Source organism: Lotus japonicus, chromosome 5 (genome assembly GCF_012489685.1).
Source record: "Lotus japonicus ecotype B-129 chromosome 5, LjGifu_v1.2".
NCBI classification, from domain to species: Eukaryota; Viridiplantae; Streptophyta; class Magnoliopsida; order Fabales; family Fabaceae; genus Lotus; species Lotus japonicus.
The window spans coordinates 61,306,916-61,323,681 of record NC_080045.1 but is presented as its reverse complement, the minus strand read 5'-3'; the positions used below and the strand labels follow the sequence as shown (position 1 = coordinate 61,323,681).

General features: G+C 36.7%; 3 protein-coding genes across 4 annotated transcripts; all 3 read left to right on the top strand.

Annotated features, from left to right (window-relative positions):
- The first annotated feature begins 52 nt into the window (after positions 1-52).
- LOC130721288 (uncharacterized) lies at positions 53-1,269 on the top strand. Its single transcript, XM_057572053.1, has one exon. It carries the CDS (start codon positions 88-90, stop codon positions 724-726), a length of 639 nt encoding a protein of 212 aa, XP_057428036.1. The 5' UTR covers positions 53-87; the 3' UTR covers positions 727-1,269.
- Positions 1,270-2,166: 897 nt separating this feature from the next.
- On the top strand, positions 2,167-7,598 carry LOC130717807 (protein SAR DEFICIENT 4). 2 transcript variants are annotated; one of them, XM_057568173.1, is made up of 2 exons: positions 2,167-3,253; positions 4,459-5,894. In XM_057568173.1, exons 1-2 carry the CDS (start codon positions 2,265-2,267, stop codon positions 4,490-4,492), a joined length of 1,023 nt encoding a protein of 340 aa, XP_057424156.1. In that variant the 5' UTR covers positions 2,167-2,264; the 3' UTR covers positions 4,493-5,894. The 2 variants fall into 2 exon arrangements, with proteins under 2 accessions (XP_057424156.1, XP_057424157.1); XM_057568174.1 differs by lacking the exon at positions 4,459-5,894 and adding an exon at positions 7,460-7,598 and having other exon boundaries at positions 2,168-3,253.
- A 3,179-nt stretch (positions 7,599-10,777) lies between these two features.
- Positions 10,778-15,360, top strand: LOC130717809 (receptor-like protein EIX2). The gene is made up of 2 exons (XM_057568175.1): positions 10,778-12,202; positions 12,854-15,360. The coding sequence occupies exons 1-2, from the start codon at positions 11,541-11,543 to the stop codon at positions 15,189-15,191; spliced, it is 3,000 nt and encodes a 999-aa protein (XP_057424158.1). The 5' UTR covers positions 10,778-11,540; the 3' UTR covers positions 15,192-15,360.
- The last annotated feature ends 1,406 nt before the right edge of the window (positions 15,361-16,766 follow it).

Genomic DNA, 16,766 nt, shown 5'->3' with positions numbered 1-16,766 from the left:
CCCTCCATCAAACAAACTAGGCACTACCTCCCATATAAAATAACAAAGAAGATCACTTTATCAAACAAGTTTATTTTCAAGTCCAAAATGGGAAACTGCTTCTTAGGGGCCATGGCAGATCCTGATGCAGCAGCAATCAAAGTAACAACATCAAACGGTGGAATCATGGAGTTCAATGCTCCTGTCACAGTTTCTTCCATCACAAGTGAGTTCCCGGGACACGCCATGTTCAGAAGCCATGATCTCTTCTGGAAGCCACTGAGCCAATTTGATGAACTGGAGGCAGGTAAGTCTTACTATTTGCTCCCCCTCAACAACAACAACATAGAAATTACCTCATCTGATGTTGTGAGACAAGGCCACGTTCGATCTCACAGCGTTCCCACAACCTCACACCCTGCCCCATATAGAATGTCCTTGGACTACCAGCACCACCAACAAGGAATGGGGTTGCTCAAGAACAGTGTTGCTAATAATAATAGCAGCTGCAAGACTAGTAGCAGTAGTAGATTTTGGAAAGTGAAGCTGGTGATTTCTCCAGAACAGTTGGTGGACATTTTGGCACAAGAGGCTCGCACCAAGGAGTTGATGGAGAGTGTCAGGATTGTAGCAAAATGTGGAATTGGTTCTGCTTCATCAGACATGGTTTCTGATCAGTGGAGTACTCTTTCCAGCACCAGTTGGAGCATGTCCTCTAAGATTGATGCATTTGATGCAGGAATCTAGTACTGATACTGATTAACAAGTAATTTACAGTCATGCACATTTGTGCCTTTTTTCTGTCACTTATTCCCCTTTTGTTACTTTCCTTCAGTGCTAATTTTGTGTCTGCATCATCTTACATATATATATATTTTGTTTCTTAACTAAAATTCAATGTAGAGATTTATCCTTTGTTACATTGATCACATTGCAGAATTTTCTGTGCATTTGTTGTATACTAGCTGTACTGCAGTAGTGCCACGTTCAAAGCACTTGCTTATGTATAAACAGTCGAAAATCATGGTCAGGCCAAAATCATGGTAAACAATCATAAAAGTTAAGGGAAATTGTTGCAGCCCACTTTACTATTGTTTTCACCGTGTATCCAAATATTCACTATGTCTTTCTTGTTTTTTTATTCTGTTTTAGAAGAGTACTGAATCAATTTGCTACAAAAATAAAAAGTTTTTCCAACAAACATCTTGAAATAAATATATCAGATCTCAGCTTAACCAAATAAATAGTTCAACAAAGTACAAAAGTGTTGGCAATCAGCAAATATCCCATGAGTTACCATTTCATTATGAACCTGAAGAGCTTAGAATTCTGCATACACCCTACTCTAAAGATGAATGTTAGCAATCATACTACACTTTAAAAAAAGTATGAAGTGAGATTCAACATAGTATACAAAAGGACATTAAAGAGTAGGAAAATCAATTAAAGTGCTTTCATACATTCTCCACTTTATTTCTTTTTGGTAGAACACTATGTATCGAACCAAACCTACCCAAATTAAAAGCTCTATTTTTTTAATACCCAAAAAAATTCTAATTATAATTCTTACCGTAAGTATTTTTATGAGTTCATACTAAAATATGCACTTTATTTTTATGGGCAAATATCAAACCTCCCACCTCTAGTTAAGTGAGTAACAATTACGTCACACTTCATGGTTTAGGATAAGTGTTATCGTTATTAGACGTAAACCACTAAACCATAATAAAAAATTTATTCAAAATTTATTTATTTACCAGTAAACCTTAAAGAGACACTAACAATACTCTTTATTTTGTTGTAAAAAAAACAATACTCTTTATTTAAGTTCACAAAAAAAAAACTCTTTATTTGACATTCTTTTTCTAACATTCTCTTTTTTATTAATCAAAATTTATATATATATATATATCACTAAATTAGGAATGAGACCAATATAATTTAATCAAGACTACATAAATATTAACCAATCAAATAAAAATATTGCCTTCTCTGGTAACCGAAAAATCAAATAAAAAATGTTAGAAATAGTGTGAAAAGCTGAAATATCTATTATTATTGAATGAGAGGAAAAAACAAACAGTGTGAAAAGAGTGTCTCTTTTTCAACCATTAAAACTAATGGTTCTTTTGGTAATAAGCTAAAGTTTTATTCCATATTTATTTATATACTAAATTAGTTTGATCTCTAACCTTCAACTTTCATCCTTAAAAAAAACAAAAAAACCTTGAACTCTCAGAAAAAACCTTAAACTCTCAGAAAAAACCTTGAACTTTCTCTCATCAATGGCTTCTTCTTCTTCTCCAGTCTTCATACCCACTGAGACCTTAAGCACCATCCTCACCCACAAAACTCTCATCAATCACTTCCAAACCAATCTCCCCAAAGTTTCAACCTATCTCCAAACCCCAATTCGCCAAAGCTACAATGTCTCTCTTTCTTCCTCCCTCCTCCTCATGCCTTCTTGGTCTTCTTCCCCTTCCTTCCCTTTCATCGGCGTCAAACTCGTCACCCATTTCCCTCAAAACTCTGCATTCAACCTACCTGGTGTTCAGGGAAGCTATGTCCTCTTCAGTTCTGAGACTGGTCAAACCCTTGCTTCCATGGACTGCACTGAACTCACCCTTTACCGAACCGCCTGTGTTTCTGGTTTGGCTTCGAGATACTTATCGAGGGATGATAGTGAGGTTCTTGTCATGGTTGGTTCTGGTTCCCTGGCTCCGCATTTGATCAGAGCTCATCTTTCAGCTAGACCCAGTTTGAGAAAAGTTGTGATATGGAATAGGACAGTGGAGAAGGCAGCAAGTTTGGCAGAGAAGCTGAGAGAATGTGGTGAGTTTGAAGAGGTGAGTTTTGAGGGGTGTGGTTGTGGGTGTTTGGATGAGGTTGTTGGAAGTGGGGATATTGTGAGCTGTGCTACCAATTCTGAGGAAGCTCTTGTGAAGGGTGAGAGGTTGAAGGATGGGGCTCATTTGGATTTGGTGGGTTCTTTCAAGCATTCAATGAAGGAATGTGATGATGAGGCTATAAGAAGGGGGAAGGTGTTTGTGGACAATGAGGCTGCACTGGTTGAAGCTGGGGAGTTGGTGGGTGCTTTTGAGAGAGGAGTGATTAAGAAAGATGAAATTGGAGGAACTTTGTTGGAGCTTACTAGTGGTGAAAAAGCTGGAAGAAGCAGTTCAGAGCAAGTTACTGTTTTCAAGTCTGTTGGTTCTGCTGTGGTTGATATGCTGGCAGCACAGTTTGTTTATGAAGCATATATGCAAGGAGCTAGGTAAACTGTTCAGTATAATTTATGCTAAGTAATTCAAATAAGATATTTCTAGTTCATATGGATAAGATCAGGGGTTTACTTTCACAAGGGAATTAAGTGCTTTTGTAACTTCCAGAGTGGACTAAAATATAGAAATGTGGCAAAATATCTGTGACTCATAATAGCTTTTTATTTCAACATGTTTTAAGTCTGATAATATAGTCTCTACTAGTCTTAGTATGATTATAGTTATGTCTCATAATGCAATCAATCAAAATAGGTTATGTAACTAGATAATTACTGTCTTCTAGATGTGTTACAATATGATTGTTACATGAGTCTGGGTGCTTCAGTACCTAATAGTTAGTGAGCCTCACAATAGAGCAAGTTATCAAACAAAAAACAAAGAACAAATTAATAGTTTGTATAAGGGTGTGTCCTTCACATTGTTACATGATCTTGACAACTATGGGTGTCTTGGTTTGTATTTTTTTGATAAGTCAAAAGTTTATTGATAGAGGGGTACTTCAACCCGATACATGATTTGAAATCAAGTGTTACATATGGTATATTCAATGCAGTAACAGCTACTGTCATGAATCCAAAATTTGCTTGTTTGCTTAATAGCTTCCCAAAGCTACTACTCCCCACCAGAACAAAGAAACCATGTATTTCTATTGCCTCTGATGAACATATTCCATGTAACCCAACAAAACTGCTGATAAACCCAAATCACCACCCACCATTAATGCACAGCAAACGTTGGCCCAAGACCTTTCAAGACCAGAACCTTCAATGCGTAAGAACACCTATCACTAGACTGCTACGCACATCTGGAAATTGAGAACCTCCCACACTTATTTGCATTCTCACTGATGCGCATCAAGTAATAATGTAGCAGATTCAGAACCAAAAAATGTAGCAGAACACTAGTGACTAGACCAAGGGAAAAATGTAGCTTAGACCACCTATCAAGAAAGTGAATCAGCATCCCAATCAGTTATAAACATTGTAGACCATAGTATGGACTCACAATCCACTCATAAATAGAGAAATCCCCTTCATTTGGCACTGAGCCAATTCTAGGTTCTTAGCTGAATCAAATCTAGCACTCTTTCCACATTTGGATCCCCCTAGTGAAAATTACCTTATTTCTAATCATCAAGATTGTCCATGCCGTGGCACACCAAATCTCACTCTTTTTTTCTGATTGGAGTTCAAATTAGGCAGAGTGTTGAAGGAAGTGAGATCTGCAATTAACAGGCAAGGCAGTTGAGACCTCCAACAGTTTATAACAAGCTCCCCGTACTTGTGAAGAGAAGGGGCATGAAAGAATCACATGATCAGTTGTTTCTTCTGCTTGGGAGCTGAAACAGCATAGTGAACCCTCTCTTCAAGGATTATTCTTCTTTTCCTAAGGTTGGCCCTTGATTGAATCTGATCCGACATGACCCTCCAAATGAATGCTATCACATTTGACGGAGCTGCTGACCTCCAAATGAGTTTAAACACTCGCCTCAAGCGTCGGTTCTTATGAATTAAGTTGAAAGACTCTTCATGTTGTACTCAACCGGGAATCTAAACACAAAAAAGTGGCATTGCAATTCATCTTTTATTCAAACACACACTAGGCATTGCGCTTTGGGACTCAACTTGTTGACAGTGTCAAATATGGAGCATGATTTAGAATTTTAGATAGTATCATTTGATTCCTTTAATGCTCTACTTCATTCTGGTTGGTAAAGATGTGCATGTGATAGACCAAATTTGCCTTGTGACAGTAGAGAAGCCATTTTAAAAGAGAAAAACGAATCAATTATGTAAACTGATATGATGGCAGCTAACACATATTTACTGAATTAATGAAGAAAGGGTGAGCTGAATGGTTTGCAGAAAACATACACACTCTTTTTCAACACATTTCCAATCACTTTCTAATATCAATGAATTAATTAAGGCCTAGTTTGGAAGAGCTTATTTGAGCTTATCTGACAGCATAAGCTCTTACGCCAGTGTTTGAGATGACTTATGCAAACAGCTTATGGTCTGCCATAAGCTATTTTCAGCTTATTTTCATAAGCTATCCTGAGTAGCTTATGAAAAACTGCTTATGCTTATATACAGTTTATTTTTAATTCATTTCAATAAATTTTTAAAAATAGCTTATGACATAAGCGCTTATGACCATAAGCACTTAATTAAGCTGTTTTTCCAAACGGGGTCTAAAGGGGGACTAAAATCAATAGTTTGCGATTATAATTAAGGAGACAAAAAAAAATATTTAACCCTTTTTTTTTTGACAAAAAAAACCCTATTTTTTTTCTTCTAAATTGCATATTTAATTGCTCATATGGTACAAAAGTTCATGATATAAGATATAGCTAGGACATGGGGTTGCTCTTTTATTAGGAGATAAATTAGGAGGCAAATCAGGAGATGAATTAGGAGACAAATCAGGAAATAATGCTGGGGATACATGCATTTTACCGTTATGATTTGACTTAGTGAGATAGCAAAGGATGTACGTACTGTGCTTGTACTACATCTGTACTACTAACATATTGTTAGCTTAGTAGTATAAAAAGGCTACATCTTCCCCTGTATTCTTATCAACATATTTTATCCCATTCAATTATATTCCAGATATATATTTTTCCTAGAATCTCTTTATGGTATCAAGAGCAAGAACAAAGTAATTTTTTTTCCGCTGCTGTTCCTACCTTCACCATGGCTACAGATGGAGATGCTGATCAGGGTGCTAAGAAGATTGATAGATCCAAGGAGGACCAGTCTCTAAATCCTACAAGCCCCTATTATCTCCACCCAGGTGAGAATCCAGGAACAATTATTTCTGATCCACAACTTGTTGATACAAATTATCATGCTTGGTCTACTAATGTCAAGAGAGCACTGATGTCCAAAAACAAGTACAAATTTGTTGATGGTTCGATCACCGAGCCCAAGAACGATGATCCTCTACACGATGCATGGGAGAGGTGCAATAACATGGTGGTTGCCTGGATCATGAAGACAATCTCTAAACCCATTGCTCAAAGTGTTGTCTACATTGATGATGCCAAGGAACTTTGGGAAGATTTGAAAGATCGATTCTCCAAAGGTGATCATTTTCGAGTCTCTGATCTCTTACAGGACATTCATTCTATTCGCCAAGCAGATAGAAGCATGTCTTCTTACTATACTGAACTCAAGACTCTTTGGGAGGAATTGGAAGCCCTTCGCCCCATTCCGTCTTGCAAGTGCTCGACAAAATGCTCATGTGAGTTAATGGCCGTTACCAAGAAATATAGGGACCAAGAGCATGTTATTTGCTTTCTCAAAGGATTAAACGAGCAATACATTCATGTGAGGAGCCAAATCTTGATGATGGATGAATTGCCTTCTATCAAGAAAGCTTTCGCAATGATCCTCCAACAAGAAAGGCAACAGGTTAATTCTGGTTCCACGGAATCTAGAATTCTGGCAGCAGAGGCCAACACTGCTAATGCTAGCAACAATTCTTGGAAAAATCCTGGTGGTAGAGGAAACAACTCATATGGGAATAATCATGGTGGTAGAGGAAGAGGCAGGTCCAATTGGAAAGGAGCTACTGCCATCAACAAGGCTTGTTGTTGCAGCTACTGTGGCAGAGAGGGACACACCATAGATAACTGCTACTTCAAGCATGGTTTTCCTCCAAACTTCAAATTCAAAAACAAAACCACAAATTCGATTAACGCTGTTGTTGCTGATCAGGATTCACAAAATCTGGATCATGTTACAAGTCAAAATCAGACACCAGATCCCATTCACAACTTGACACCCCAACAACAAGCTCAAGTTATAGAGTTGATAAACAAAAGTAGCAGTCGTGACTACAATCATTCAGTTCACCAGGTTTCACAAACACAGTCTCTATCTCATCAACAAAAACCTGGTAATATCCCTAACCTTGGTCTTTGGATTATTGACAGTGGAGCTACTGACCATGTTACCAATTCTATCCATCATTTTGTTTCCTATAGGTCTATAAAACCTATACAGGTTAAGCTCCCAAATGGTGTTGTTACCTTCTCATATTTTGCAGGGATTATCTCTTTTACAGATGATCTTTATCTGCAAAATGTCTTGTTTATTCCTGAATTTCAGTATAATATCATGTCTATTAAAAAGATTACTAATGACTTGAATTGCACTATTACTTTCACTAAGAACTCTTGTATTATACAGGATACGATTTCCTCCAAGATGATTGGACAAGCTAAAGTTTCTCAGAGTCTCTACTTTCTTGAGGAACCTAAAAGAATCTGTGTTGCGGTCACTGATTGGAATATCCAAAATAAGTTTGTTAACATTGCTGAAACAGTTCCTGGTAAAAATGGTAGTCACCCACAATTTGATATGTGGCATTTTAGACTCGGACACCCCTCCAGCAAGGTTTTACAACACATTAGTAAGGTTTTTCCTTATGTAAAACTTCATTCTAATATCATTTGTGATTTTTGTCATATGGCAAAACAAACTAAGCTTCCTTTCCCTATTAGTGATACTAAGAGTAAAGCTTGCTTTGATCTTGTTCACATGGACATTTGGAGTCCTATTTCCGTTACTTCCATGCATGGTTTTAGATACTTTCTCACTATTGTTGATGATTACTCTAGGTATGTTTGGATTTATCTTATGAAAACTAAAAACGAAGCCAGAAATTTAATTGAAGAGTTCATTACCTTGATTCAAAACCAGTTTGAGAAAACTATTAAATGCATAAGAAGTGACAATGGAAGTGAATTTGTTATGCACCCATCTTTTACCAAACATGGTATCATTCACCAAACCTCTTGTGTTGAGACCCCTCAACAGAACTCTATTGTTGAGAGAAAACATAGGCATATCTTGAATGTTACAAGAGCCTTAATGTTTCATTCTTATTTGCCTAAAAATTTGTGGACTTTTGCTGTTAAACATGCTGCCTATTTGATCAATAGACTACCATCACCGCTTTTAAAGGGCCAGTGCCCTTATCAATTCCTTAATAATGACTCTCCTACTTTATTAGACTTAAAAGTTTTTGGTAGCCTTTGTTATTCTTCTACTCTTACTCACAATAGGCAGAAACTTGATCCTAGAGCCCGCAAATGTGTTTTCCTTGGTTTTAAAACTGGAACTAAAGGCTATATTGTTATGGATCTTTTTACCAGACAAATTTTTGTTAACAGAAATGTGATTTTCTATGAAAATCAATTTCCTTTAAAACCCTCTATTACTGATTATTCCAATGTTGACACGTCTGACAATTTTTTTGATTTTACCATGACTGATAATCTACCTCCAAACAATCACGTGCATGATTGTGATGTCCCTCATGATAAACAAAGTGCTTCCTCGGATAATACTACTATTATTGCAGAAAACCAACTTGAACAACATGTTAGAAAGTCTACTAGATCTAGGCATTCCCCTAGCTATTTGTCTGATTATCACTGTAATTTTCACTATACTGCTGATCCTGTTGTTGATACTAATGTGACTTACCCTCTTGAATCTGTTTTGTCTTACAAACAATTGAGACCTCAGTATCTTGCCCATGTTCTTTCCATTTCTTCCAATATAGAACCTACTTCTTATCATCAGGCTATTAAACATGAACAATGGATTGAAGCCATGAAAAATGAGCTTCATGCCTTAGAACAAAATAAAACTTGGTCTATTGTCCAGCTCCCCCAAGGTAAGAAACCTATCGGTTCTAAGTGGGTTTTCAAAATCAAATATAAATCTGATGGCTCCATTGAAAGATATAAAGCTAGATTAGTAGCTAAGGGATACAACCAAGTTGAAGGTTTGAATTATTTTGACACGTTTGCTCCTGTTGCAAAATTAAGTACAGTGAGGCTGCTCCTTGCTATTTCATCTTCTCAAAATTGGCATCTTCACCAACTTGACGTCAACAATGCTTTCCTTCATGGCGACTTGGATGAAGATGTATATATGACTATACCTCAGGGAGTTTCTTCACCTTCTCCAAATAGTGTTTGTAAATTGCATAAATCTTTATATGGGTTAAAGCAAGCCAGTAGACAATGGTTTGCTAAGCTCTCTTCTTACTTGCATATTCTCGGATATATTCAATCTGCTCATGATCACTCTCTTTTCACTAAGTTTCGTGATGCTAGCTTTACAGTTATATTAGTATATGTCGATGACCTAATTTTAGCAGACAATGATCTCAATGAAATTCAATGTGTTAAAAATAAGTTGGATATCCAATTTAGGATTAAGGATTTGGGAACTTTAAAATATTTTCTTGGTTTAGAAGTTGCTAGATCCTCCCGTGGTCTTTTTCTATCCCAACGAAAATATGTTCTTGATTTGCTTGCTAACACTGGTAATCTTGCAGCCAAACCACTGTCCACTCCCATGGTGAAGCCTACATCTACTACAGCTTCTGACAACAGCCCTTATCAAGACATTACTAGTTATAGAAGACTAGTTGGACAATTGCTTTATTTAACTACTACCAGGCCAGAAATTTCCTATGCTGTCCAACAACTTAGTCAACATATGGCTGCTCCTACCAACCAACACTATCAAGCTGCTATCAGGGTCCTCAGGTACCTCAAAGGAGCCCCTGGGCAAGGCCTTTTTTATCCAGCAAACAGCATCCTGCAACTAAAAGCATTCAGCGACTCTGATTGGGGTTCTTGCTTGGAGACTCGAAAGTCTGTCACCGGTTATTGCATTTTCCTTGGTGACTCCCTTGTCTCTTGGAAGTCTAAGAAGCAATCCACTCTTTCTAGATCCTCCTCTGAAGTTGAGTACCGTGCCCTTGCTTCTACAGTATGTGAACTTTAGTGGCTTACCTACATCCTTCAAGATCTTCGTGTTCCTTTCATCTCTCCTTCATTGCTTTACTGCGATAGTCAGTCTGCTAGACATATTGCAACTAATGCTGTGTTTCATGAACGTACTAAACATCTCGACATTGATTGCCATGTTGTTCGGGAAAAGTTGCAAGCAAAGCTCTTTCATCTACTTCCTATTTCAAGTGTTGATCAAACAGCCGACATTTTGACCAAGCCCCTTGAATCTGGACCTTTTTCACACTTAGTTTCCAAGCTGGGAGTTCTCAATATATACTCCTCAGCTTGTGGGGGGGTATTAGGAGATAAATTAGGAGGCAAATCAGGAGATGAATTAGGAGACAAATCAGGAAATAATGCTGGGGATACATGCATTTTACCGTTATGATTTGACTTAGTGAGATAGCAAAGGATGTACGTACTGTGCTTGTACTACATCTGTACTACTAACATATTGTTAGCTTAGTAGTATAAAAAGGCTACATCTTCCCCTGTATTCTTATCAACATATTTTATCCCATTCAATTATATTCCAGATATATATTTTTCCTAGAATCTCTTTATCTTTAATTCCTCATCAATCCTCATATTTGTCTGATCTTATGTAAGAAAGCTAAGCATGCAAGATTGTATGATATGATATACATTTGTGTGGCAATTGTTGTTATTATTGCATAATCTAGTTAATTTTACCAACAATATTAAATCTGAATTACTCTGCTGAATTTGATAAAAGTCAGGTTTTGGTCATACTTTTGAGTTGATAGATAATTAAGCTCCTTAAGTTTACTCAAAAGTTCAATCTTAGGGCGATATATATGAAGAATGACTTGTTGGGAGATGTCTATCTACTTAATGTGATCTACAAGTTTCGAGAGAATTAGTCTCACTGTTGTTGATTGTGGGGATATTTTAGTAATAATAAAAATTATGCCGTAATAGATTCTCATGAACAATAAATATTTGTGTACAACTTTTGGGGGGATTAGAGAGATAAGAGAAGATGAGATATACCTGATAGATATAAATGTGATATATGATGTAATATAAATAGTGAATTTAGTGAAAAGAGAAAAATATGTGTCTCATAATGTATACTATGCAACGTGCTACACGCGCGTATCATTCTAGATTAATGAATTAGATGCTTTGAATCAGACAATAAAAAACAAGAAAGCAGCATTTTTCTTTTAATGGTCGCATTTTCACATTCCTTTTGAACAAGAACGTAAAAACATTTTTTACCTGTTTCATCTGAAAAAAGAAAGCAGCCTGTGATCAGTGTACACGCGCAATACGTACAATTTTTTGATTTGCTTTCACGAAATTCACCCATTCTGCTTCTGCAAGTGAAACTGCTTGCTTACTAGCTAGCTATGTCTATAAATATAACTTGTGAGTGAAATGAAAGGCATGAATGAAGAATATCTAATAGAAAAATATTGTTTCACACCATGGGAAGAATAAGATACAATGTGAGTGTTCCATCATCTGTTTCTAGAAATAAAATCATTTTCTTTCTGTTGGTTCAAATTGCACAACTCTGCTGTTTCTTCTTGTGTGCAAATTCAAACAGTGTCACTGTCCCTCCCTGCATAGAACGAGAGAGGCAAGCTCTTCTCGAGTTCAAAGCATCCCTTATAAAAGTTCCAGCAAAGAGGATTTCATCATGGAAAGATAGTAGTACTAATTGTTGCGAATGGGAAGGCATAGGATGTGACAATGTTACTGGACATGTTGTCAAGCTTGATCTCAGGAATCCTTGCTTCAAGCTAGCAGCAGAAGTAGAAGAAGGAAAAGAATTTAGTCTGCCATATGGATGTGACTACGGATTCAAATTCAATAGTAACGAGAACGGTGTGGAATTAAAATTTTCTATACAAGCTCCAAATGTGAGTCAATCTCTGTTGCGATTGGATCACTTGACTTACTTGGACTTGACAGGAAATAATTTCAGTTCCAGTCCAATACCAGACTCCATTGGTAATTCTATGGGACGATTGAGGTATCTTTCTCTCTCTCATGCTAATTTTGGTGGAAAGATTCCCAGCAGTTTGAGAAATCTCAAGAACCTGCACCATCTTGACCTCCAGGGACGGATGTACATTGGCCAAGGGTGGGGCAAATGCCCCCACCTGATTTTCATAAAAAGCACTAATGATATTAGTATTCAGATGTATTGTCCCCAGTAAATAATTACAAATGCCCCCATGCACTCATAATGCACCGGTCATAAGTTTAAACTTTAAGCTTACAGTAAGTGCCCCACGCACTCAAATTCTGATTTTCTATTAATTTGTGCTGTGTACGACGCGACATATATATACATGATATTTTACAACTAATGTAATATATTGAATTAGAATTTTATAGTTGATAGAGTATCATATATAATAATTAGTGAAATAGGATCGTTTGAGTAAATTTTGATAGTGATATATTTTTTTCAATAACAAAATATATATTAATACACAAAAAGTTGAGAAATATCAATTTTCAACGATGAGTACAGTGACCAAGCCAACAAAAAGTTGATAAAAACCCAACCACTACAACGCAAACTATCCAAAAACCACGAAAAAAACCCACAAAGAAAAGCTCAACCAAAAACCTCAAACTAATATATTATGTTGGTAAAACTTATATACTATTTGGTGGTGGTGATATTTTATAATTTATATGTTATAAATTCTTGTGCTGTGATAAAAAAAAATTGTATATTGCCCCCATAACATAAAATTTCTGGATCCGTCACTGTTGACCTCAGTTCGAATTCTGATTTACAAAGCAATGACATCACTTGGATCTCTCAAATTCAGTCACTGCGACGCCTTGACATGAGTGATGTTTACCTCGGTGATGCTGATGCACACAATTTGTTCCAGGTACTCACCATGCTTCCTTCCTTGTCAAGTGTTTACTTGTCTCGTTGTGGACTTAACAATTCACTTGTTCCCGTCAATGCTACTCAAAACATGACATCCCTTGTGCATCTTGATCTTTCATACAACTTTCTTGTTTCAGTTCCACCATGGTTTAGCTTAAACCTTGTGTATGTTCAACTTTCCAGAAACCATCTTGATTCAGTTCCATCATGGTTTCGTAGCTTAAAGCTTGTGTATCTTGATCTTTCGTCCAATGTTCTCCATGGTCCGATTTTTGAGGCTTTCAGAAACATGACATCCCTTGTGCATCTTGATCTTTCCTACAACGATCTTGATCTAATTCCCTCATGGTTTAGTGGCTTGAAGCTTGTGTATCTTGACCTTTCACGCACTGGACTCCATGGTCCAATTCCTGAGGCTTTCCGAAACATGACTTCCATTCAAACCCTCTACCTTGGCCAGAACAATTTCACTTCAATTCCATCATGGTTTGTTGAATTGAAGACACTTTTGGAGCTTGATCTTTCATACAATGAGCTCATTCCTAAGAAATATCCTCTTTCATCAATTCTCAGTAACATGTGTCATCTAAAGAGGTTATACTTCTCAAGAAACAAGCTTCGGGAAGAACCAATTGCAAGCTACCAATTATCTGGATGCATTAGATATGATCTAGAGGAACTGGATTTATCTCATAATGAATTTAGTGATCGCTTGCCAACTTGGTTAGGGAAACTTGAAAATTTAGAGTGGCTTGATCTCGGTTCAAATTCTTTCTTTGGACCCATTCCTTTATCTATAGGAAAACTGTCCAAGTTAGAAAGCCTAGATCTGTCATACAATAAGTTGGACGGGCCCCTCCCATACAGTATTGGGAGACTTGTAAATTTACAGACTCTTGATCTTTCATGCAACTCTTTTAATGTCCATTTAGAGTACTTAAACCTTTCTTCTAATAAATTCTATGGTTCCGTTCCTCAAAGTCTAGGGGAACATGTAAGTCTACATACACTTGACCTTTCATTGAACAATTTATCTGGTGAAGTACCAAATTGTTGGAAGGATAATCAACGATGGACTGAAATAAACTTTGCATCCAACAAACTATCAGGTGTGTTTCCAATCTCACTGGGCAATTTGTCATCGTTGTTATGGCTACACTTGAGAGATAACAATCTTCATGGGAAGCTTCCAATGCCTTTGAGAAATTTGAAGAACTTGTTGATTTTGGACCTTGGTGAGAATAAGCTTTCTGGCAGTATACCATCCTCATGGATCGGAAACACCTTTCCCTCACTCCATATTCTTATATTGCGGCAAAACATGCTGAGTGGCAGCATTCCTAACCAACTATGCCAGCTCACATCATTGAAAGTCCTGGACCTTTCCCTTAACAGATTACAAGGTTCAATACCTTTGTGCATAGGCAATCTTACAGGAATGGCCCTGGACAAATCACCAGACAAAGCAAATGGAAAATGGATTTCCAAGATTCCATATGAGTCTTTCATAGAGGATTCTGAATGGTCGGATGAGGATATCACACAAGTCATTAAAGGAATTGAAGTTCACTATAAACAAATTACAAAACTCGTAGTAAACATGGACTTGTCAAGCAACAATTTGGTTGGAACTATTCCCAATGGAATAACTTTGATCACAGGACTGCATTTCTTGAACCTGTCAAATAATCATTTGAAAGGAGAGATCCCTAGTATGATAGGGAACATGAAAGAATTGGAATCCTTGGATGTGTCTCATAACCAAATTTATGGCACCATTCCAAACAGCATGCCTGCTTTAACTTCATTCAGCAGTTTAAACTTGTCACACAACAATCTTTCAGGACCAATTCCCCAAAAATATCAGTTTCTCACTTTTAATGACCCATCTATTTATGCTGATAACCCATACCTTTGTGGACCTCCGCTCCTAAATAAATGTCATGATGATGTTTCACATGAAGCTCCTGAAAGCAAAGGTAATGAAGATGAAGATGGCAACAAAGATGAGGTAGAAAACATATGGTTCTACTTTGTCATAGCAGCTGGCTTTGCAACTGGTTTCTGGGGAGTCATTGGCACATTATTGTTCAAGAAGAATTTGAGGCATGCTTACTTCAGATGGGTGGAAGTTGTAGCAGACAAGATTTATGTGGCAAGTGTGTTAAAAGTTGCAAAGCTAAAGAAACACACAATGAGAAACCAAGCTCATGGGTGACTGTGTTTCTTTTCTGTCTTTCTTTCTCTAAATGTTTCATTTCAGAGTTGAATAAGGTTTATGCTCTTCTTTGTATTTTCTTTCTTGTAATAGATTTGGTTTCTAGTTTACAATATGGTGTATGAGTTTTGTGAAAAAATAATTCCTATTTATGTAAGCCACTACTACTAGCACCTGATTATTACATTTAGTGACTGACAAATTGACTGCAAAATCTAATTCAAACACTAACTAACTAACTCATAGACCTTACATTTGTGGGGGACGTTTATGTGTGTGACCGAGTCATGCAGTTAGTACAGTTTACAAAAAAGATGGCTTACATTTTGGTTATGGCTACCATATAGAGTTTCTGATTAGAAGTCATATTTAAAATGTATTAGAAAGCAATTAATATCTAAAGGGATTTCATTCACATATCAAACAATTCTGATTTTTAACTTTCTTCGATTCTGCTCTGGTTTTCCTATCAAACAATTCTAACATGCAAAACAAAACTTTGCCCAACCCCTGTTGCAACTTTCAAAATGAACTACAAAGGATGTTACACGAGCTTGGAATTCAACAGCAAAATCTAAAGCACTACTTGATCCAAAATAGGATAACAAAATATGAACAACAAAGTACTTCACAGTTGAAATTTCTTACTGACATTTTTTCTCGATGGATTTATAATAGTGTCTGTCTTGAGTCTTTGACCAATAATGATTTCTAAACATAACTACAGTAAAAACATCCCTTTTCCTGCGAATTTTGCTTCGGAATTACCTGCGGATTTGCTACAGATATAGTGGTGGTTATTAGCGGCTGTTTCGAACAACCAAAAAACTATTTCCTGCGAATATTTCTTAAAAATAGTACTTTCCTGCGGAGTTTGTAATAAATGTTTCCTTCAAAAACTTCCGAAGTAAACTCCGCAGAAAAATCTGAAGAAAAATCCGCAGGAAAAACAGTGTTTATTTATATGCTACTGTAGACGTGTTTATGAATCATTATTGAGTCTTTGACACATTAATCATCAATGACAAAATGTTTCAAATGAAAAAGAAAAAGGCCAAAGAAGTGGGGCCAAGTGACAGGTACAAGTACTTTTACTAAACTCGGCAACATACACACTCTTTTTGAACACATTTTCAATCATATTCTCTCTACATTTCCTATTAGACCTTGTACTCTTCTATTTCTATCTCGCATAAGCCAAATGTGAATTTGGGGTGTGAATGAATCTGTTTCCTAAAACTTAAGAAGGAATATTTGCCAAATGACAATCCAACATGGCAAATACTTATATAAGATCATGGACTAATTTGCCAAATGACAATCCAACAGATTTTTTGTGCATCACCACTTCAGTTGCCTTTTGTGGACTCATTTGATGTACTGATTGAATAGGTTGGAGAATAATTTACCAAATGGCAAACCTTTGTTATGTCCACCATAGAAGTCTTCTCCCTGAAGTATCTAATCAAACTTTCCTTCTTCATCCATATCTAATAACCTTAAATGCCAGGTTGCAACACCATCAACATGGAAGATGTGTGCTCTTCAAGTGTGTTTGGATTGATATTTTTTATC

Bases quoted from the DNA above. Each gene is read 5' to 3' on its own strand.
- LOC130721288 (XM_057572053.1), top strand. From the start codon at position 88: ATGGGAAACTGCTTCTTAGGGGCCATGGCAGATCCTGATGCAGCAGCA.
- LOC130717807 (XM_057568173.1), top strand. From the start codon at position 2,265: ATGGCTTCTTCTTCTTCTCCAGTCTTCATACCCACTGAGACCTTAAGC. The intron at 3,254-4,458 runs GTAAACTGTTCA...AGTTCAAATTAG, and splicing joins GCATATATGCAAGGAGCTAG to GCAGAGTGTTGAAGGAAGTG.
- LOC130717809 (XM_057568175.1), top strand. From the start codon at position 11,541: ATGGGAAGAATAAGATACAATGTGAGTGTTCCATCATCTGTTTCTAGA. The intron at 12,203-12,853 runs GTGGGGCAAATG...TGTTGACCTCAG, and splicing joins CGGATGTACATTGGCCAAGG to TTCGAATTCTGATTTACAAA.